Source organism: Pezoporus occidentalis, unplaced genomic scaffold, assembly GCF_034315485.1.
Source record: "Pezoporus occidentalis ecotype Australia unplaced genomic scaffold, CSIRO_AGI_Poc_V1 ctg22, whole genome shotgun sequence".
In the NCBI taxonomy this organism is placed as follows: domain Eukaryota; kingdom Metazoa; phylum Chordata; class Aves; order Psittaciformes; family Psittacidae; genus Pezoporus; species Pezoporus occidentalis.
Window position 1 is genome coordinate 5,725,612 of NW_026914072.1, and position 23,041 is coordinate 5,748,652.

Below are 23,041 nucleotides of genomic sequence, written 5' to 3' on the forward strand. Positions count from 1 at the left end.
TGTACCCAAATGCCAGTTGAGAACAAGTTCTCCTAAGGAAGCGATGAGCTGTCAAAGACCCGGGCAATCCCAGCCCTCCTCTCCCCACCCCAAACTCCAAGTTTAGCCCCTTTGTTTTCCGCAGAGCTGTTAGGATGCTATTTTATTTTTCCAACAGACCCACCTTGGTGCTGAGTATCTGTGGGGAAAATATTTGGACTTCAGAGGACTTCAGACCCTCGTTTGAGATTGGGGTGGGCAATACATAAGCACCTGTAGGAAGAAATGCACCTTTGTACCTCTTAAAATAATACTAATATTCATTCTTACCTGTTATTAACCACCTCCTGTGCTTTACTTAAAAAGACTACAAGTAGAAGATACAATCTTCAATCAAAGGCACTTCCCAGGTATTTGAGAAAAGAGTCTTGCAGTCCAGGCGGTGAAAACCAACACTACTTCTTGCCTTCTATCAAAAGCGGTGTTGAAATGTAGGTCCTGTTATTGTATATTTATTTAGGCATCAATCACAATCAAGCCTCCTGCTAGTTCATCTGTAAGGGCATTGTAATCCTATTTTTATCAGTTCCTTCCTGTACAACAGACAGTTAAAATAGCAGGAGTAGGGGTCAGAAATATCTTAATGGGTTCAGTTCCCAGAGATATCGGTGACCAGAGGAAGACTTTTGCCCAAATTTCTTCCTGAGCTGATAAGGTAGATAAACAGGGGCAAGGTGCAGGGCGAGGGCATGCTGTGGGAAGGAGAGCATTGGATGGCAACATAAAGGAGATGCAGAAAGATGAGGTAGACAGTATTACTTATGGAAAAACCTCAGGAGCAGATGGAAACTAAATGTTGCCCATTTGCCAGCTTACCCATTTTTAAAAGAAAGTGGTTTGTTTTTTTCCAGGTTGGGTTGGTTCATGTCTTAAGTGATTTTTATAATTAGCTTTACTCTTGGTTTTGATATTATACTGCTTAAAAAGCTACAGAAGCTACAAGTAATTACTTATTTGAAGGAAGTTGATTGTGACTGGCAATGTTCTTGTTATCTTTGGAAGTTATGCTACTGTCTCCTATTTAATAACAGCACAGCTTAGTATGCGTCAGAGTAATTACATTTTAATTTTACATTTTTATAGTTTATATTTCTGTATATACATTTTTTCTGATTATAAAGTAATAAATTGTGCTTTTTATGCTTTTTTTGTCATTACTTCATTTGGATGCAAATTGTTAGAATTAATTTCTGAATGAACACAGAGTACTGTTTAAGATTTGTTCTCTACCATAGAACTTCCAAATACATAAAGAAAAAATGAGTGTGTTAAGCAAATTTTTTCATATGAGACAAAGCAACAAAGCATTATCTTTGTCTCAGTTTTTCAACTGATCAGTTATTCGTGGTCAAGCCAGTCTTTCAAGATTGCAGAGATAATAGACCTAGTCTTTCAAACTTAGCTTTTATTCATAAATTGCGGGTGGTATATTTGATTTTCTGATTCTCAGCTTATTTCTTTTTTACTTATTTTAATCAAACATTAAAATGAACTACTTCTGTGGGCTAAAATTGAAAATACGTTATCTTCTCCAGAAGCAGAAATTAATCCTATAAAAATCTTTTTCAGCAGATTGTGATTCTCAGAGCTTATCTGGGTACTTCTGCCAGTTCAGTGGCTTGAACTTTAATTTTAGGAGCAATTAAACATTGCTTATTTTTTAGGATAGTAATAATTTTCATTTATTATTGAAAGTGTAGATTTTGGTGGGTAGTTACAGATTGAGGGTAAATGTTAAAATTAATGGGGTGTCCAAAACAGTAATAATTTTCTTGATATAAACTAGAATTTATTATGTAAAAACACAAAAATCTGTTAATTAAATGAGACATACAAGTTTGTCTCCCCACCACCATTTGTGATTTGAATTTCAGTAATTTCTGCTGTAAGTCTATGCTAACCTTCCTGAAGAGAACACAGAAGCCACATGTTAAGCTACTTTTCTACTGGTAGTCTTTTCCTCCTCCTCAGTTGTGCTAGGGGTTGCAGTTGCTTCTGACACTTAGTTTTACGTTTAGTTACACAATATGAGAAGGTTATGCTAACAATGTCCTGCAGATTTTTGAATGGCATTCCACCATGTTTTTATTTTAATAATTTTTGTTGTTAATTATTCTAAATGAGTATTCCAAAATATCCTTTCCCATGGAAACTTAGTATAAAATAAAAAATAAATTGCACAAGAAGGCAACCAATCAGTAAAGCCAAAACTATTTTTGGAGACTGAATGCCTTTTGCAAGTAATAAAAGAGTGAAGCTCTCAGCATTCTTCCATCGTGAATAGTGAAAACTATTATGTACAAACAGGTAATAAGCCATCCACTCACTTCAAACTAAAACTGTATATCTAGTAAACTAATTAGTAGGCTAAACTTCAGTATTTCCCTACTTCTGGAGTTGTGTAATGCTTTCTGCTGCATACCTGATGTGCACAGTTGCAGTAATCTAGGTCTTTCTTTTTTTGCTGTTCTTAACTGTCCTTTCAGGAATAATTAATCATTTTTTTGAGGTGTGATATGTAAGTTAATTTAAAAGTTGGTCTTGAGTGTGTTTATTTGCTCTTCAGATGACTGTGAGATAGATATTGGTGTGAGCAAAAGACGTTATTCTACTTGGAATAAATACTGGGGGTGGAGGGGGTTGTGACTTTCATAGCACAACTTTTCACACTTCTGATTATAATTATATCCACATTCCTCTCACCCTAGTCTGATGGTTATAAAGTCATAGAATAGTTTGGGTTGGAAGGGACCTTCAAAGCTCATCCAGTCCAACCCCCCAGCAATGAGCAGGGACATCTTCAACTAGATCAAGTTGCCCAAAACCACATCCAGCCTGGCCTTGAATGTCTCCAGGGATGGTGCATCCACCAACCTCTCTGGGCAACCTGAGCCAGTGTTTTACCACCCTCGTTGTAAAGAATTCTTTCCTCACCTCCAGCCTGAATCTCCCCTCTTTCAGTTTAAAACCATCACCCCATATCCTCTCAGAACAGGCCCTGCTAAAAAGTCTCTCCCCATCTTTCTTATAGACCACTTTGAAGTACTGAAAGGCCACAATAAGGTCTCCCCAGAGGCTTCTGTATTTGCTAGGTCTAAAAAAGATGGTGCTTTGTAAGCAAGGTGTGATCCCGAGCTCACTTCATCTGTCCATTAACTTCAATGAGCATTTGCTCTGGTCCTTCTGATTCCCTCTTCAAGGATTTCCAATGTTTAGTATCATTATTAATGAAATATGTTTTGCAATATCCGTGCAGGAAATGTCTTGTCAATAGTCACCTGGAATTAAATCTTGTTATAGTTAAATCAATGTGCAAGTGTCTTGTTTCAGTGGGAGATGAATTTTCCTGACTGTCAAATCTGGCATGTAAACACAGGAGACTGTTTTTCACCCCAGTACAGACAGGGACTCACTCTGTTTTGGTATATTTTTGCAGTCAAGCAGAAGTTACTGTATAAACCTTGCATTGTATGCTTAATATTCTCCAGCTAAAAGAAGATGTTGTGCTTGTAGAGGCTTTGGTAAACATATGTTTAAAGGTTAAATGGTAGATTATGAAACATTAAAATGGCAAATCCTATTTACCTATGTGCATACATAGCTCTTGTGAGACCGCAGACTGACCTGGGTGCCTTTAGGCAAGGAAATTTATTGCAGTTGCTGGGCAATACTGATACAGTGAAGAGAAGTGTGTCTGGATTTTAACAGCACTGGAGTAACAGGTTGCAGTGATTTTCAATGTGTTGGTGCTGAAGGAGGCTTTTTGGCTATGAAGTGCTATCTGATTTTGGTACCATGTTATAAAACATGGCACTTACTATAAGTAAATATATACTGTGGTCATTTTAATGATCTATCAGATAATTATCTCTGATAGTTACCCTCTGTGAACTGTTTTTTCATAATTTAATATCTTGAAATATGCTAAAAAAGTATCTGTTTCCATGAATAGACTGAGCAAAAGGCCCTGATAATTAAGTAATTTTCTATTTGGGAAGAATAGAATTACCATCTAAAATATTTATAGGAAATGTCTCAGTGTCCATATAATGTATCAAGTCCAGTTTGAAATCACCATTTCCTATAGCTTGAGTTCAACAGAAGTTAAAATATCTTTGCATAATACAAGTAGAAGTTAAAAGTGTTATTAGTCTCTGTTTTATCATGGAGTTCTATTGTCAAGGATAAAATTCCCAAGGGTACCAAACAGAGAGGGGACAGAATGAGGGGGGGAAAGGAGAGCAAAAAAAAAAGACACCCGATTTCCAAAGAAGGAAAGAACAAAGAAAATCTCTGATAAGTACAGTTCGGGATAGGAATGTAGAGAAGTTGAGAGAAAAACTAAGTCTTGATGCTAAGCTAGCAAAATTGGCATAGTTCAACTGAGAATCTGCTTTAAAAATCCATGCGGACAACAGTCTTCCATAATAGTGGCTTCAGCATCTGCAGAAAGGCTGCATCAGGTTCTTTGGAAAACTTCACTAGCTGCATTTTTAGTCCCTAGCTAAAGCTTTCTGACTGTGATCCTCTGAGTTTGATCCAAAGTGTATTGAAGCCAGTAAGACTTTTTCCACTGATCTCAGTAGGCTTTAAATTACATGCTTGATCCTGGAGTTCTCAGACAACAGATGAGAAAAATTTAAATAATGCACTTGGAATTCTGCCTGATTAAGGACTGCAAATTTGCATTATGAAACACAGCATACAAGCTCAACTGCATCTCCATCTTGATGCCAACTTTGTCATTTAAATAGCTTAGAAAAATACACTGAAATCTCCAGGCCTGTAAGAATTTGAAAATGGTTTTTGCTTTATGTTTTTCTGCAAAGAGTCCTTTGTTGCACCTGTAGTCTGAAAAGTTATGTGGGTGCTGTTTTCCACAGCATAGAAGTTTTCCAGTATTTCAGTGTATTATTTTAAGAACTTCCTTACGTTAAGCAGGTATCATGTCATTATGCAGATAAAAGGTATGGGATGAAGGCCAGCTCCACCTGATATCAGTAGCCTTGGCTCCTCAGTTCTGGATTTAATTTTGGAAGTTAATTCAGGAGGCATAAGCCTTCCCAATGAAAAGCATAGTCAAAATAGTTTCATACTAGAGGACTAAATAAATAGAGGACCCTTATAATTCCAGCAACTTCTCAGATGTACTGTTACTTGCTGGAGATGTAAACATAATTTATTTGAAACAGTAAATTAAATTCTTTGAAAGCTATTGAAAGTTTCTCGAAATAATCTTGATTCTAAAAAGAAATGGTTTTCAGTTTTTGTTTGTAATGCAGTCCAATATTTTCACGCTTTAGAAAGGCAGATGGAAAAGATAAAGGAAAGCATCTAATCCACACACCACCTTTATAATAACCCTACTTATAATGTGGGCTGAACATGAAGAGCTTTTTAAGTTAAATTGTGTGGACTTGAAAGCATCAATGCTGAATATTTTATGTGAAGCTTGTCAAGGGCCCTTACTAAAATAGCTTAAAAGCAGTATCACAGTTGCTGCCTTCATATAAGCATTGCACACTTTCAAAGAAGAAACATGCTGAAGGGTTTTCAGTATTGCCAGAAGTTGGTATATATATTTTTTAGGTGTCAGATTTTATGTACTGTATATATACATGCTTGCTCATGTGAACAAACACTTTTCTCACCACGTTTTTGGAGAAGCTTTATTTTATATAATGCACGATGTTCCTTAAGGTAAAATATATTTGTTGTTGTTTTTTGGCTTTGGAGGTTTGGTGGGGTTGGTTGTTGTTTTTTTTTTTTATTTAAAAGATGAGAGTTGAAGCTAAGCAAGAGTTCTTCAGCTCCTTTTCTTTGTTAAAGGGGGTAGAAAGCAGCCCCTGCAGTGCATCCCAGCTGCTTTAAACATCAGTCTGAGACAAGTTGTACCCCTTGCAAGGACATGTGTCTCCCCACTGCCTATAAAGGAGCCCAGCAAATGAGCTTGTACAAAAATTTGAGTTTTGAACAGCTAAATTAAACTGACAAGGATTCTAGTACTAATAGACTTGCATTCATTGTACCTGATAATAACAGGTCATATTTGTTCCTGATGCATTGCAAGAAATAAAGCTACAACATGGGTAAACTTACTTCCCTATGGATAGTGTGACAGTGATTTAAGCACTGAGAAGTGTTCATCACTGTGGAGAACTCACTTCTGATGACAGCCAGCAATAGCTTGTATTTTGAATACTTTGTTAATTCATCTATCTGAAGACAAGTTGAAGTTAAGCAATTAGATACTGAAACAAAGTCAAATACTGCTCTCCCTTTTAAAAAAAAATCATATTTACAGGTAGAAGTTGAGCTGCTGTAACATTTGCTGGACCAAGTTTGATGCAGACTTGTGTGTTTTGATATGCAACTCTGTCAAAGTACCTTAACATGCCAAATCATGTTAATTTCCTATGTACTTATTTACTTGATTATAAATGTGTAGGATGTGATGCAGCGTATCTTGTTCGTATGTATGTGTGTGTGTGTGAGAGAGAGAGAAAATACATATGGAATATACTACACATATGTATGTTTGTGTGTGCATGAACAGAATTACTGGCCTTGCCTGTAGGGGATGGTGAGGCTGTTCCTCTAGTTTTTTGTTTGGTTTTGAAAGACTATTTAATTTGTGTCTCCTGAATGAGGAGGACTTTCTGAGGAAGTGAGATACTGGTCTCCTGGGGGCAGGTAATCTCCTGCATCCCTGAAAGAGGAAGGTTTCAGATGTACCCCCCTACTGAGCACTGAAAATATATCCCAAATATGTGGTATATCTCAGTCATGGAAGATTCTGATCATTTGGGGTGTCAGTTCTGTACTGTTGGAGAAAGTAGTTGTATTGATTAACATCTTTATGGGAAACTAGCCAAAATGTGGTGCAGAACCCTATTTTTACCCTACCTCTACTACTCAAAAGTTAGTTTCTAATGCTAGTAAGAGAGGCTATGATGACCTCTGGCTTTTTTTACACAGAAGGTATTGTGATAGAATGATTTCTTAGGAGGATAAAGTCAGGTGAAGGCTGAGTATTAGCTTGTGTGAGGGAATGAATGGCAGCAGACCTTATAAAGAGAGTAAAATGTGAAGTTTTAAAGTGAATGTTACTAACAGAAATGCACCTTTTCATTTCTTCTGCGCTCTCAGAAGCAAAGCAATAGGAAAGAGCAGAGCAATGAGAGATGACTTACTGAAAAATAAACTGGGTGAAATTTTGAACATTGACTTCAATGAGGCCAGCATTTCACCCACAGTGGTATAGGAGCTGGATGTTTCTAGATGGAGGTTGCTGCATACAAATCCTCACTACTCAGTCTTCAGCATTGCTCAGAAAAAGTTACTGATCTGAGTGGTGAGTCTTGCTGTCTCAATGAGGTGAACTGTAGTGTTACTCAGAGTGAGCAGTTACTCAAAGGGAAGAGCGTAAGCAATATTTAGGGGTTAATTGGTAATACAAACCCATCTGTTTTTCTTCTAGTAGTTACTAGCTCTGTGACATGAGCAAGCCTATATAATGAAGTTGCCTTTTAAAGACAGATTATTATTTCATTACAGCAAGAAGAAGGGAATTATAAAAGAAAAATCCAAGTTCAGAGTTTGATCTTGAACTTCTCCTTAGAACAATTTGTTGCAGTGCATAGAAATACATCTGTTAGGGTAGTGATAAATGGTACTGTGGTCTTTTCACGCTCTAACTGGAAGGAAGTCATTGCAGATACTGAAATCCTGGTGAACAAGAGGCATCATCTCTTAAGCAAAAGTTTTCTGAAGGATGTTGCCTTTATTTTATCAATACTGTCCAAACCTCCATCTGTTAATCTACACAAAATATGTATTATTGCCACATGGCTCCATCTTCTGTATTGCATGTTTTTCTTCCTGCTGTCAGTCTCCCACTGTGGTGGGAAACTAAAAATTATTTGCAAGATCTCACCCTTAGTGGTGGTGTTTTAATAATTTGTGTATGCGTATACCTACATACATACATACGTATATATGCACATAAGTTTTCTTAACCTGTGCTCTGTATTTCAGCCTGCACCAAGTCACATTGCAGAGTTTGCCCCTGTTACCATTAATACCTGGGAGTGTACCAGCAGCCAGGGGCAAAAGTAAATTTTTGCATTTGCCAGGCATGGTTCCTTGGAGAAACCAGATCCATTGCTTTCTTGTGCCCTTGCTCATCTGTCGTCGTGGCAATACATGGTGACATTTCAAACTGCTAGCATGGAAATAAGATTAAAAGTGTTTGGGACAACTGAGAAATTTCATTTAGACAGAATGTCAGGCCCTAGTCTCTGGTGAATATACTGTAGGTTTACCATGTCCAGCTTTGTGATACCATTTGATCTGAAATTAAATCAGAAGCTGGCCATGAACAACAGGAAAGCAGTTGCGCCTGCTCATTTTTAGTTTGTCATACAGTTTAGTACTCCTGCTCTCTGTTTCTTGCAAGAGTAATTTACAGTGGCTAAGTGTTTATGAAGATGTTTCGAAAGCATGATTCAGACAGAAATGTCTTTTAATTCCTTGCATTACCTTGAAGTTTGAAAAGTTTAAGTCCTTAAAAATGTTGTTCTGGCCCTCATTGTTCTTGTGGATCAAGTTCATGCTGCCTAACAGTTACTTTGCTTTGCACAGTAACCTAACTATTTCAGGACAAACAGGCACCAGTGTGGTTCCTGAATGGGGTGAGTTACATGTATTCATAAGCCATTCCATTCATTTCTCTGACATGGAAAAAAGGGTAGGGCTGCTTTCATCCTGCTGCCAAGCCTTTTATCTCAAAAGAATTAAATTTCAGGAAACCTTTCTGCCTAGGTCAGAATTTCAAAGGGAGTCCTGTAATATTTAAAAAGTTTAGCATCTTGATTCTCATAATTTTAAGGGGAATGGTTTCTTTGCCCACCAAGACTAAACAAAGCAAAGCAGCCCCCCAAAACAAAACAGAAACCAGTGAAAAAAACCTGAAGCAGACCACAGGTTTGGAGATGTGGGGATTAGTAAAAATGTGTTTAGTGTTACTTCACTTCCTACTATTCAGGACAGCCCATTGTTAATACTTATGTAGTGTTTATACACACTGTGGTTATGGCTATAGTCAGGGCTATTGCTGAAGAATGTTACACAGACATTTGTCACAGTATGTCAGTAAACCCATTGTAAAAATGTCCCAGTAGTTAAATGAGGCTTAGATTTAATGATGCTGTAAGAAAGTACCAAGTTTTTTAATCGTATGGTAAATAAGGTTCCAATAGCGATGTCATTGCGATTAATGTGCAGATTTTCTTCTGTTTCAAAGTGAAAGCGGTGTCTCTATGAGGTTAACCAAGCAATTTAAAGAATACACTTCGGCAAAGCCTTTGAAGAAATAGTTGCTTGCTCATACTCTGATTACACAGTGATAGTAAATGAAGGTGTGACATTATAAAAAATTCAAACGTCCCCCTCCTTAATAAACTAATAGTACAATTTAGGTAATAAAATCCTAACACTAATAAAATATTATGTTAATGGCTAAGTAATCCATCAATGGCAGAAAACCCCTCTTCAGTACTTTATGAAAGATACTTAACATTGTTACAAATTTTTGTGCTACTTCACATGCTAATGGTGGACTGACTTTAATACATGTTTTCATCACTGCTGCCGCTGAGAAATGTGGAAATGCGGCTCATAACCATTAGGATTTAACCCACCAACATTTTTCTTTTAGCTGTGAAAACAGCCATCTAAAGCTCCAAAAAGTAGTCATTTGGACCACATTTTAACTTTCTGATTTCAATCTGATGTATTTCCAGTGAGGTATAATGGGAGAGCCTTATGTTTAAATTAGAATATATGAAACTGTAGGGGAAAGTAAATGCAATTTTAACTACTCAAAAGGACACTGGCAATAGCAGAAGATTAGGAAGGGAAGAGTGTCTTAATTATTCTTCGTGTTTCTTTTATGGTATGGGTGCATTGTTATCTTTAAAGCTGTAGTTTGATGGTAAAGCTTTAAGTGAGTTTTGCCATCGGAGTAGCAGTTCCTGCCCTGAATAGCCACTCTTGGTAATATTGCTGGCTTTAAGAGGAAGATCCAGACAATGGAATATTCTCAAGGAATTAAAAAAAAAAAAAAAAGGATCATTCAGGATGGGGATATTTGGAGCCATGGCAGCAGTCATAAACACAGCAGCTTTCCTCTTCCACCAAGAAAAATTCCGATTTAGGAGGCGGCTTGCATGCCCCATCAGTGTCCGAGGTTCCCTTTTGGCAACATTTCCTTTCAGCTGCTACATTATTTGCTTAAACCTTTCCAGGGGCACTGCTAGGGGCATGATTCTGAGTGCTTCATCCTGCAAGAGTAGAGTCCTGCAGCTCTCTATTTAGAAGGCTATTTAATGTTAGCTCTCTATTCATTCAGAAATAATGGTGTTGAGGGAAAAAAAATAATTAAAATGGCGTCAGAAAGTAGTTAATTATAAAGTCTACCATGGCCTGAAGTATAAAATACATTGCAGACTGAGGAATCACGTAGGGGTGCATTACTAAAATAATTAATTTAAAATTTTACATATATCACCCACGCAGCAAATGCCGTGGCTGCTGCTAAAATGAGTCCAGTGCCCTTCAGAAACTGTGAGCATCTCATTTCTCCCACTCACTCCCTTTTAGATATGCTTGTTTTATTTTTTACTATGGGTATGCACTTTGTGTTAACATCAATTTTATGGAAGGGCTTTGGGTAAGAAATGAAATCTTCACTGCATTTATTTTAGCATTATCATGGTGTTTTGTGGGGCTGGGGTTTAAGTCACTGAGGGCCCAGTCTAATACAGGTAAGAGGTGCCCAGACCTAACTGCTACCTGTGCCATCCTTCCTTCATCTGGTGTGGCTTTTGTGTTGGTTTGCATCAGTTAGTGCCAGCTGGTAAACTAGGCTTAGACCATTTACAGTCCTGCCACTTCTCTCATAGGGTAACAGAGATGTAGGGTCACACCAATGTGCTGGCCTTATACCACCATGGGATCTCATCAAGGCACTCCTTCAATTTCAGCAGTGTTGTACCAGATTCAGAGCTTTTTTGTGTTTAATCCCACTGTGTTTGCCTGTATATGTCAAATAGGAGTAAAGTACTGCAAAGCCTCACTTTTAAGTGTGGAGAAAATAGCTGGAGCGTTTGGGTGTTTGCAGTTGGGGGATGGTTTGTTTTTGGTTTGGTTTTGGTTTTTTTTTTCTTTCTTGACTATTGAAGAAACAAGAAGGATCCTGTGCAGGTTCCAGTTTTGTGATCACATCCAAACCATACCTCTTCTCCGGGAGCTATCGATACACTGAGATTCCTGTGTCTTGTCATTCTAATTTCTAGTTAGTGCAGGTTCTTGACATGCGGCGCTTTATCGAGCATAGGCTGCTTGGCACCTATTACCACTGATCTCAGCATTGCTAATAAACAGCAACATCAAGGCCATATTTTCTGGTTCCTGTCAGACCACTGCTTTCCTGGGTGAAATAAAAGTCCTATTAACATGCTGCTCCTCATTGGCTCTGACAGTTTGATTAATTAGGCCCCCTCTTCAGATGACCTCTGCACTGACACGACAAGGAGGTGAATATAAAATAAATAGTTTGCCCACATAATGGCATACTGCAAGTTTCAGATTTTCATCAGATCAGACTGAAGTCCAGAGCCTGTGTTAAAACCTACAGTGTGGAGCAATATACGGCTGTGGCTTATCAACCACAGGCTTTACAACATAGTTAAAGAATTAAAACCAAACCACCATTCTGATATATTGACTTCTTCTGGAAGAATTAATCTTTTCTTTATTCTCTTGACCATACAATACAAATCTAATTCATTTATATTATCAAATAAAATGACCTTTTGTTTTCAAAGGATTTTTTATTGCCAGAAAATACAGTATGTTAACTCTGTGGTTATTCAGCCTCCCATAAAATACTAATGTAAAGCTATTATTCTGGTGCCACTCTATTTAAATGTCAGTCTGCCTTTCTATTATAAATGCCCAGTTCAGGGCTTTGTAACTCATCAGTAAAAAATCTTCTTCAGGTGAGAACTTGTAATACAAACTCACAACTTTCCTTTGAATGTGTAATTTTTTAAAATATGCATGTGTATGATCCCAAGGCATGAATATGCAATTATGAACCTATAGCATGGCATTTGTAGTGCCAGAAACGTCAGATCATTCTGTCGTTTTACCCACTGGATGGTGCCTCTGACTGGAGCTGGTGCTTTTTGGTTCCAGGAGTAGTTTGGTCAGTTACAGTCCTACTAGGAGGCAGCTCGGGCTTATCATAAAACTTGGAGTTTTGACTGGTGGTCAGTGAGAAAGACATCTTTCCTGCTTCTTTTTTTCCTGCTGCTTGCTTGCACTTAATTATGTGCCATTAACACTCTCTTGAGAGGAATTAGGTTTTGGAGAGATGGGGGGGGAGGGGATGTCAAAATCCACTCTCCATCAAGGTGAGAACAGGAAAGGGCCTAAGTAGTGTTTTGTTGATCAGTTGGAATCACTGGAGCTGAGGTAAAAATTCTGCTATGCTGGTTTGTAACTAAAGTTTTCAGATTAGGGTTTTGTTTTTTTTTTTTTTTTCACCAGAAGAGTCAAATTAACTTTCATTCAGTTTGTGGCAATCTGTGTCTCCCACAGACCTCTTTGAAAGAGCAACATGAAGGTGGGTGAGCCTAAAATTAAATGTTGTGTAAATTGACCCGCATGTAATCTGAGCTCATTGTTTAATGATCTTGAAAGCAAGTGATCCATGCTTAAACAGATCCTTTTCAATTACAATAATGCTCCTTTTACCTCTGTGTTGCCAAATGCTTTTGATTCTCTTATGACCCCAATATGTTTCTTCTTCTCTCAGTCTCTTCTGTCATTTTTTCCCCTTTGTGTTCATCTGTTGATCAAGTATCTGCATTACTTTAATTGATTTGCTAAATTGGCTCATACATAAGACAGCTCCTCCAGGTAATAATCTGAAAATGTTATGCTTATCTTACTGGGGTCATGCTTGAGCACTACAGCAGTTGAGAGTTTTCATTGGCTTTGATGTGGATTGCACCATTTCTTCAATTTACCTGTTGGACTCCTTGCTACAGTATAATGCATATATATACATGTGCATGTTGTATGCATGTAATATCAGGTTTAGGGTTTTTATAGATGTGAATTTTGCTTGCATACATGTCTCCTGAGGTTTCCTGAGCTGGGAAAGAGGTGTGACATGCATTTGATGATCCATAATCACTCCTTCCCCCAGATGACTTGTTCTTTTTAGTTTCTTTGTTGGCAGAATTTGACAAATAACTAGCAACACTTTTTGATGGAGATTGAACAGGACTTAGTAACTTTCGCTTCCTGCAGACTCCAAAGTAGGATCACGGTTTTCAGTGAAGGTAACATTTTGAGTAGGTCAGATGTTATATTTCTGCACAAAGCAGAGACTGTAATAAATGAAGAAAATTGAATAAATCTGCATGTCACTTTAAATAAATGACATTTTGTAAAACTTTTAATTCAATTGTAAACCAGTATTATTTCTTAAAGTCCAGATGTGATATTTTATACTGTACCTTAACTCCAAATAAGTATATATTGTAACACTGGAAGCTCTCTGATTGCTTTGGCTCTTTCATCTGGTTAGCGAGGGTAAGCAACTTTATATCCAGCTTCAAGAATAAGCTGAAACTGAAGGTAGCACAGGCTTCAAACAAGAAATGCTGGGAGTATCCTGTGGCTTGTTTATAGCTAACTGCTTCCATTCTTTCCTGTAAATTTTCAAAAGATTATGTTACAAGTTCCTACAATTAAATACTGTGGGCTGTGTGTGCGTGGAAGACGAATACATGTAAGCCTTGCATAGTTTTCCTTCCAGGCATTCTGGCAAGTTTCAGTTTCTTCTTGAAGAATGCCAAGCAGCATTTTGAGCAAAACATAAATAAAAATAGTGAGGGTGTTTATAGGTAAACAGCAGTGGCAATAAGCAGTGTCCGCTTTTAAATCATTGCAGTAGGTAAGAATAATCGACTAATTGTTGCAAGTGAAAATCATGGAGGGCACGTTCAGTGTCTGCCCTCTGGTTCACTTTAAGCAAGTTGTTTAGGCATATATTCTAACAAATTTATTCTTGGTGTAGTCAACCTAGTTCTACACAGCACTTCTATAAACAGTGCTCTATGTAGGCTGTTCTAAGATGAATTAATTATTACCTGTAAAGTACTTGAAAAGACATTTTGAAATTGTGATTTAGGTTTGTGCTTTATTTCTCATAAACAACAAACTGGCTTGTTACTCTGCAAATTAGATCAGGACCAGCGAGGGCAACCCAGACATCCAGAACATAAGTGCACAAAGACTGAAATCTTGTCTTCAAGAGCAGTACAGGGTGCAGATGTAAAGTTATGTAAAGGTGCTGAAACACTACATAAAAATACATCTGGAATTCCTCTGGTTTGTAGCTTCAGCATCTGTCAATGAATAAGCATCATGTTGTTTCTCTGACCAGCTTAGGCTTTTGGAGGAACTACAGAGACTCCCTGGCGATGCTAAAGAACTCTGTTTAAAGTAGCATTCAAAAATGGAGTTTCTAGAGGCTGTTCCTTAGGAGCAGGAACCAAATTCACCAACAGAGTAGGCAGGCATAACTTCTGCCAAGTGCTTTATTTGTTATACTGAATTTTACAGGTTATTTTCCAATGCTGTTTTTATACGTATATGAAATATTCAACAAAAGCTACTGGATGTAATTACACCAGTACAGAATTTGCTTCTTTACATGTAAAACACACACACCTCTCCAGTGGAATGAAAATACATACAAATCAGTATGTGCTGGGGGAGAGGCCTTCACGTCCCTTTTGCTTTTGCTCTACTTTAATTTGTGTTGTCGTTGCAGAAACAGGTTACTAGTCAAATCCTCTTACAGATCTACCTGGGGTGGAAGCTTTGTCAATTTACATTTCCTCGAGAGGCATGTAGGAAATCAGTTTAAGATGTAACACAACTAGGCTGTTATGATCATGTTTACTAGAAGAAGCCAAGCATTCAAGCGTCATTTGGCATGCACAGATGTTGAGCAAAACTGAATCAAGATTTCAACCAGTCTTTTTTTTTTTTTTTTAATCTTTTTTATCCTTTTGTTTCCTTCCCCCCCCCCAGCCTGTCCCTCAGAATGGACATTCTGTTTATGTTGTGGTGAGCTTCCGAACCAGAGAACTCTTCCTCTAGGTAGATACTCTGTGATTCTCTGTGCTTCTACAAAGGCCACAAAACTCTACCATAACAAATTGAGGCATTCATTCTCTTTTCAGTACTGCAGCATCCTTTGACACTTCAAGGGTGAATATACCTTACACAGGGATGCAATATGGGCATGAAGGGGAGAATGTGCCCCCTCTGGAATGAGAAGTGGCTCTGCAAATCAGTCCAGCATGGTACTTTGCAGGCCTGAGTTGCTGTCACAGTGCTCCCATCACCATGCAGGGAAACTCATGTAGTGTATGGACCCTGCTGAAGCTGGTGCTAACTTAGACCAGGTCTGTCCTTCAAACCATCCTTAACTATACACAGCACAGAAATATATAAGGGCTGATACTTGGTTCTAGTAGTAGGCTTTTATAATTCTCTCCTTTTATAAAAGTAGAATGAAATTAGCCCTTGAGTCAAATTTGAATTATTTTTGTATTTTTTGGATATTAAAATATCTCCCAGATCTCATTAAGTAAAGCCCTAAATAAAATAATTGCAATACAGTTAGGGATTGGAAAACCTCAGAAGGTTTGGAGGAAATTTCCTCTTTGACGAGCAGTTCATATACTCAGGCAAAGGTTGCCATAGTCATAAACCTGGGAACTTCGACTCCCTTCCTCTCCTTCCCAACATCCAGTAGCTTGATGGTACTGTTCTCTCCTCTGCTTTGCTGAGTATTCTTTAGCCCTGTTCTCAGGGAGCCCTATGCTCTGCATCCTGCTGTCCTCCGTTTCTTGTTATCTTCCATGATGTTACCAGCATTTTATAATCTTCTGCCTGTCTGCTCCGCTGCACGCATGTTTTTTCATCCCTAATGTATTTTTAGGTGTTTCTTCACTCAACTTCTTCTGTTTTCTTAAAAAAAAACCCAAAACAAAACAAAACAAAATGTCCTCCACAGAGAAGATTGGTGGTCTTAAAGAGTGTCTTTGGTGTTTCTGGTGTTATTGTTAGCACAAAACATGTGAACTGAATGGACATTCCTCTGCCAAAACACATCACTAAGCCTTCAAGGCACAGGATAGAAGATGCCAGTGGTTTGTACAGGCCATCAGAGAAACCAAGTACTGAAACGTATCTGTCAGGGTAGTAGGCTTTAGACCAGAGCTCAGTAACTTGTCAATAACAGCTGGGGCAGCATGGAGGCAGCAAAGCAGAGATGTGCAGAGGCTGAGAGAACTTCAAGATGGAGCAGGCAGTTCTTACCACATACCATTTTCTAGCCATATGGTTGGCTAAAGCTCTGCTTACTTCTGTATCTCTCCCTGGTTTAGGTGACCATCTGGTCCAGATCAGCACATCCATGGTACGTGCTGAATGGCAGCTTTTTCTTTTGTACCTCTCACGGATCCAAGCATGGATGTCTATCTTACGGGAGCTTAAATAAAACCTCCACTGATGAGTTTGTACAGTCTGAGGTAGAAATTGAGAACAGCTTGGTGCAAGGAGCATACCAGCTCACGGGTGACTCGTGGTGGTGAGGTGGTTGCTGCAGGTTTTCATTGTGGAGGACTGCTTCATAGTGAAAACCCACAGTGTGGGCTCTGCCTCCAAACACCATAGATGGGAGGGAATTGTGTTTCTCAACAAAGTTCTTCATTTAGACAACCAGCAAGTGTTTAGAGGTCGTAGTATGTAAGTTGAAAGAGAGGGAGAAAACCTGGGGGAAGGGGAGAAACAACCCAAAAAACCCCCAACACTCCCCCCACCCCCCAAAAAAAAGAAAGCAAAACAAAAACAAGAAAACACCAAAACCAAACCAAATCTAGCAGCTGCTGAGTCTTCAGGTTTTGTTAACATTGTAAAAGTAGCAGAAATATGTTTTAGAGACTTGCTGACTTCTTTGCAGGTCAGTAATAAGGAGATACATGCAGTAACACTGCTAAAATAATGACAGTACTGGTAACCCACTTTTGTGAGAGCTTCAGCTGTTTAAAGATGCAGGGGAAGCAAAATCCCAAGGAACCAGACCCTGATGCTTCTTTTGGCTGTGTATTATTGTCCTCACTTTCTAAATGGGACACTGAAGCACAGCGGGTAAATGCTAGTGGGAATGAAAGACAGCTCAAGCCACCAGACTCTCTCTGCCTTTTACTGATACCACAACATGATATATAATGATTAGTTAGGAAATCACTTAGCCTTTAAAATGTCCTGATTGCTACATTATGAAACAGCATTTGAATATTTACTGTAAGAAAGAGCTTAAAAGAAAAACAAAAAAGCTTTTTTGTAGCACTGAAGCCAAGTTTCAGAGACTTTATAGAAGCTCTTACCTTCTAAAATGTTCTTCCCTAGTACGTGGTACACTTGCCCTATTCAGCCTTTTGTTTCCAGGCTTACACACGCTCTCCCCCTTCCCCTGGCCTCATGCCGCAGCCCCTTGTTGTGTATTCCCAAGAGGCACACTCTGTCCATTGACTGCACAGTGACAGGCACGTGTGTGGTGCTATGCCCGGGCAAACACCGGTGCCGGCCAGAGAGAGGAGGATTGAAAGGCTTTGCTTTTCTGGGCGCAAAGGTCACTTCTTTGTTTTCCCCCCTCCCTTTGTGGTTTGTTCTCTGCTAGTCCCGCTGCAGCTTTCCTCTGGGACTGGAGCAGATACTTTGGGGATATGTTTGTGAGCTCATCCTGTAAATGAGCAAGTCTAGGAGTCCCCCATTTTTTGTTCTGCTAATGGAACTCTCCTTCCTGAGCCAGGTCTATGTGTTCAGTTTGAATGCTGAGGAAAATAAAGAGCATTTCATTATTGTTATTAGTTGTGTAGAAGTGCTTCCTGCTGCGATGCCTCTGGGACACTCCCTCCCTCGGAAGGAAACAGACAGGTTTTTGCTTCCTGCCCACTTTACTCATTGGATTAAGGATAAAATTAAAGCTTTCCTACAAGACTGGATAGCCTTAAAAACGAATGAATTCATGGGATTAGAAACCCGTGAGATAATTTATTTCTTCTAATCCTGTTTAGAAGTGTAAATGGATTTACTGGTGCAGGTAAAAGGAAAACCTGAACCTAAGAGGTCTCATTGTACATTTACCTTTTGAGTTGCTGAACTCTGAGGATCAGGTAATTAAATTCATGAGCCAGAGCAGAGATGAAAGTAGGTAGTAGGAGGTGCCATCCTTTAAAAATGTTAAGGTTCAGAAGGAGTTGTAATTTCTGTATTACTGGATGAACTTTGCCAGGCCTTTGCATCTCCTGTTTGCCCACGTGTTGGTGTTGCTTCTGATGTGTACACAGCAAGGAGTGGTAGTGATTTTGTGTCATAGAATAATGCGCTTTTTTTTCCCCTTAATGTAATAGTAAAATAGTAAGCCCATACAGAGTTACCTGGGAGAAGGGAAATCCGATCACCTGCTGAAGAAGCATCTGTTGCTGCTAAAAAGCAGATGGATTTGTGTGTTCTCCCAAAGCATCTGCAAAAGGAGAGTGAGTTTTGTTGTGAAGCTGGAGATCCCCTCCTTCTTGGTATTCTGTCAGGTGATGTCTACGTCTCTTGCAGCACAAGGTGTGAAGGTAGCACACAGCTTATAGCATAAACATTCTTTTAATTGCAGAAAATGTGCCTTCCAAAACACCAGGTGGAGGGGGATCTGTGGGAATTCCTGCCTAGAAATGAAGAACAGAAGAGACTTAAGAATGGGCCAGGTGTCTGCCTTTCATAAGGATATTCCGTGTATGACATCTGGTGCCAGCATAACTGCTATCCCTAAGTGATAAGGAAGCTTTGCAGTCAAGGGAGGGCTGAACTGTCAGGTGAGCTAGGGATCAAGTGTTACTGTGAGGGTTTGATAGTGCATGAGGGATGTTGTGACGTCGTGCCAAACATCAGGTATGAGGATGTGTTCTGGTCCATCAAACATACAATGACAAAATCATATGTAATGTTGCATTACTAATCCCTGTGATTTTTACATCTACATCTCCTTTGTGACATTACTTATCAGCTGATAGCTTTTTTTTTCTTACCAGCTACTTAAAAATGAACTGTTCATGTAAAAATGAATTGTTTTAGGAGTTAAGTCTTCCTGAGAGCTTCATAGGAAAGAATAGGTCAGATCATAAATATGGTTGCTAATGACTAATAGCCTTTACCAATTATTTGCACCTGATTGCAGCTTACCATATGTGGGTGTAGCCAAAGTTCATTATAGATATTTCTTCCTAGGTAGGAATTAGTTTCTCTTAGTAAGTAATCAGCATGAGAATATGTTGCGGAAGGCTTAGAACTGTATGCGCAATTCTTCCCCCCCTAAATCATTTAGAAGTTGAGAGTGACTCTTAACTCCTACTTACACAAAAAAGGGGCACTAAGGACTGAAATGCACCTGATACCCCTTGATAGGATGCTACCTGCCTGTCCACGTTTGTAGCTGGTGAACAGCTATTCTGTTGCACACTCATGGGATTCACAGTACATCAGCTCCGTTTCGTCTGCACTGCAGTATGGCATGGTGCAAACATCAGGTGACCTTCTTTATTATGTCACCTAAGTCTGAATCCATGCTATAAAGGTGTTCTTCATCTTGGTAATGTTCTGAACATGTCCTCTCTCCTTTTGGTTTTCTGGCTTGTGCAATGCAGAGTCATGTGTTAAGTGTCTGAAACCTAATCTGTAATCCAGGTGTTCTTCCAGTCATGCCTGTTCTTCTCCTTAATTTATTGATTTTGTATGAAAATGTTTAGTATATTAAAGAAGTACTTGATCATCTTTTTCTATGCACATGCTGCATAATGGAGAAGGTTTCTTGAAAGTTTTCTTACAAGTGGATTCCCATGCGGTGCCTGTTAGTCACAGCTAATTACAGAGGCTGGTGAATGAAGAATATTGGAGCTCAGATTCCCTTCCTCCTCCTCTGCTAGTGCTTCAGGAGAAATAAACTAAAAAAACCTGCAGACAAAACCAGGTTTTTCTGTGGTTGTAGTCTCCAAAGAGCTCCAGGGAGATCACAGGTGTGGTTTCACGTTTCAGGTTTTAACTGTGGTGTAGTGACTACAGTGTTATCTGCAGGAGAAATGCAAGTAGGGAAAGAATCATTGACAGTGAAAAGTTCAACCTATGTGCTGTGTGTTTGTTTTTTTAAGCAGCTAAAAGTTTAGCCAAACCATATTTTAACTTTAAACTGCAGCACTGAAGGTTATCATAATCTCAATATGGTAAAACCTAGGAACATTACAGGAAAAGACATTCAGATGCATGTTCAGAAAGGTCAATCATAGAAAAGCAGAAACACTTGTGATTTAGTTAAAGATAAGACACATGTTTCAGTTTCAATTAAGTTGCATGCAAAGGTCCTGTGAGGTACACTGGCCTTATTTACAGCATAGGAGCTTTTATAGGTGAAGTTTCATTGCTATCCACATGAGGAACTCATAGCACACATGAAATGTTTAACTGACATCTAAATTTCCCATCTTTTCTTAGCATTTATCCAGGGAGTCTGCTAGCTTAAACAAGTTCCTATGTGGGTGTAGTTATTAGTTCAGTAGGACTATATGGGATATGTCTATTAGTTGTGACCTTCCTGCTCATATCAGCAGGACCTGCTGTTTTCCCATCCTGCTGATTGTCAGGGATTCAGACTGTGCATATAACTGGGTATAATCTTCATTGGTCAAACTGTTGTCTCTGGAAAACAAAATAATTACAAAAAAAAATATTAGAGATGTAATCTCAGCAGGAATTTTCCATTTAAATGCATATTTGATGCTGGGAAAAAAAATGCATCATTAAGAGGGTACTGGAGGCAGATTATGTGTAATGAAATGATGTAAGACTCTCTTCTTAACAGGTGTGCTTTTTTTTTTAAGGTTGGTTTCTGGTTGGGTTTTCCCTGCAAATTTTGTTGCCGGCAGATGAGTAGGGCTAGGACAGGAGTGTTCTGCCTAGAAACATAAGTTTAAATCTGTTGCCTGAGCTCTAGGAAAACATAGTCACGGATAAAAACTCTTTAAATTAGTACAATACTAATAGGCTATAGAAAGTTGTTAGTCATGTATATAAATATTACACTGTCTCTTCAGAACCGTTGTTCTGTGTAGCTACCTGATAAGGAAAGGCTTTATTATAACTCAGCTGCATCAAAATTATTCAATTTGGCTGTTACACCTTGAAAAGGTACTCGTAGCGGGTTTGCTTGTCATCACTACATGGTTAGGTTGATGGATATTAGGTGATAGCTAAATCATATGGTCTAGCGGAAGGTGTCCCTGCCCATGGCAGGGGGTTTGCAACTAGAGCATTAAGGTCCCTTCCAACCCAAACCAGTCTGTGATTCTGTGATATGTCTCAGAACAATGCTGTGCTATAGTGGAGGAGACTGATGATCTCAGTTTTCCTTAAGAAATACTAAATTAGTTTTAAATGATGAGATCTCTTAAAAAGGTTGTTGTGAGGCTAAACATGGTGTGGTTGAAGACCTTTAGGAAGCACAGGAGTGCAAAGCCAATTTATGTGACAGTGTTCTAACATAAAAAGTGCTAAAAGGAGCAAGTTTTAGTTTAGTGGAACACCGCAGTACAAATGAGGCTTGTACCCACTGCATCATACAGGCTTCCTGTGGAAATGCTGCCCAACCCTGTGAAGTGAGAAAAACTGAGTCTTGTCTCCAAAAACTGAGGTTTTTTTTCCTTTTTTTTTTTGGTAGGTAATGTAAGGAAAGAATTCTTACGTATGAACATCCCCAAACTTTGAAGAAAGGCTTTAGATTTTTTAGACTGTCATTTTAACTATTTTTCCCTTTCTACCTAGTGAGTAAACACCCCCAGGGCTGAATACTCCTGACATATAAAAACAGTGTAGAATATTAATCTAAATTCAAACATACAGATTAGTGTACATATGTATTTAAGCCAGTTTGTATTAAAGGCATCCCCTTTGAAAAGGCTGTCTGCAAGTAATCTCAGAATTGTTTTAATGCAGAAAAATGGGAGAAGGGAAGAATTTTTGATTTTATACTGATGCAGTTCATCTTATTTCCCCCCAAAGGACACCATGGTTTAATGGATGGGGCTTTAACCTACCCAGAGGTCAGTCTTTGCTAGACAAGTGGAACCTTATTCCTGAGGGAATTGATCTACTAATGACACATGGACCTCCCCTTGGTAAGTGAAACAAAGGCTGTGTGTGATTTCTTTGCATAGGATTTTTACTTTCAAAATAAGCAAAATTAATAATGCTGTAAGCTGTACTACAGTCACTCCTGCCTCAAAACTCTTGAATTAAAAAGCCTTTCTGGTGTGGAAGAGTAAAGTTTTGATAAGGTTTAGCAGATCTGTTGAGCTTCCAGCTGTTTTCTTAATAAAAACTAATTTTTTTGTTACCCTCAAGCTAGGGAAGATCAAAAATCTGACTCCATGTCCGTTAGTTTGACATTTTATTTAATAATAATATCTTGCCAATATTATCATGCTGGCTGAGACCTTGACCCCGTCCTTTTACGCACTGTACTAATGCCTAATTTGTGTCTGTAGGTAAAGTACAGTGGCCAACTTTTTCAAATTGAAGTTCATAATCTCCACCCAAACCAAAATTTAAGTACATTTGTTCAGTTAAAGCACTCATTAGTGTCTGCAGCATCACAGCATTTCTGTATGCATTTCAATTCAGAACAGATAGATGAGCAACCCATTTAAAATAGCACCCATGAAACTTTACTAACATTTCTTATCCTGATAAGCCGTATTTATAAAAGGCAGAAGCTCAGTTGTTGCAAAACCAACTGAAATATTTATTA

The 23,041-nt window shown here is 38.6% G+C and overlaps 1 protein-coding gene across 2 annotated transcripts in view; it reads left to right on the forward strand.

Annotated features, from left to right (window-relative positions):
* Positions 1 to 23,041, forward strand: part of MPPED2 (metallophosphoesterase domain containing 2) — a 101,837-nt gene that overhangs the window by 73,199 nt on the left and 5,597 nt on the right. For both annotated transcript variants that reach the window (XM_062620343.1, XM_062620344.1), the window contains one exon: positions 22,294 to 22,409. In XM_062620343.1, coding sequence (XP_062476327.1) covers positions 22,294 to 22,409 — 116 coding nt within the window. The remainder of the gene's footprint in view (positions 1 to 22,293; positions 22,410 to 23,041) is intronic.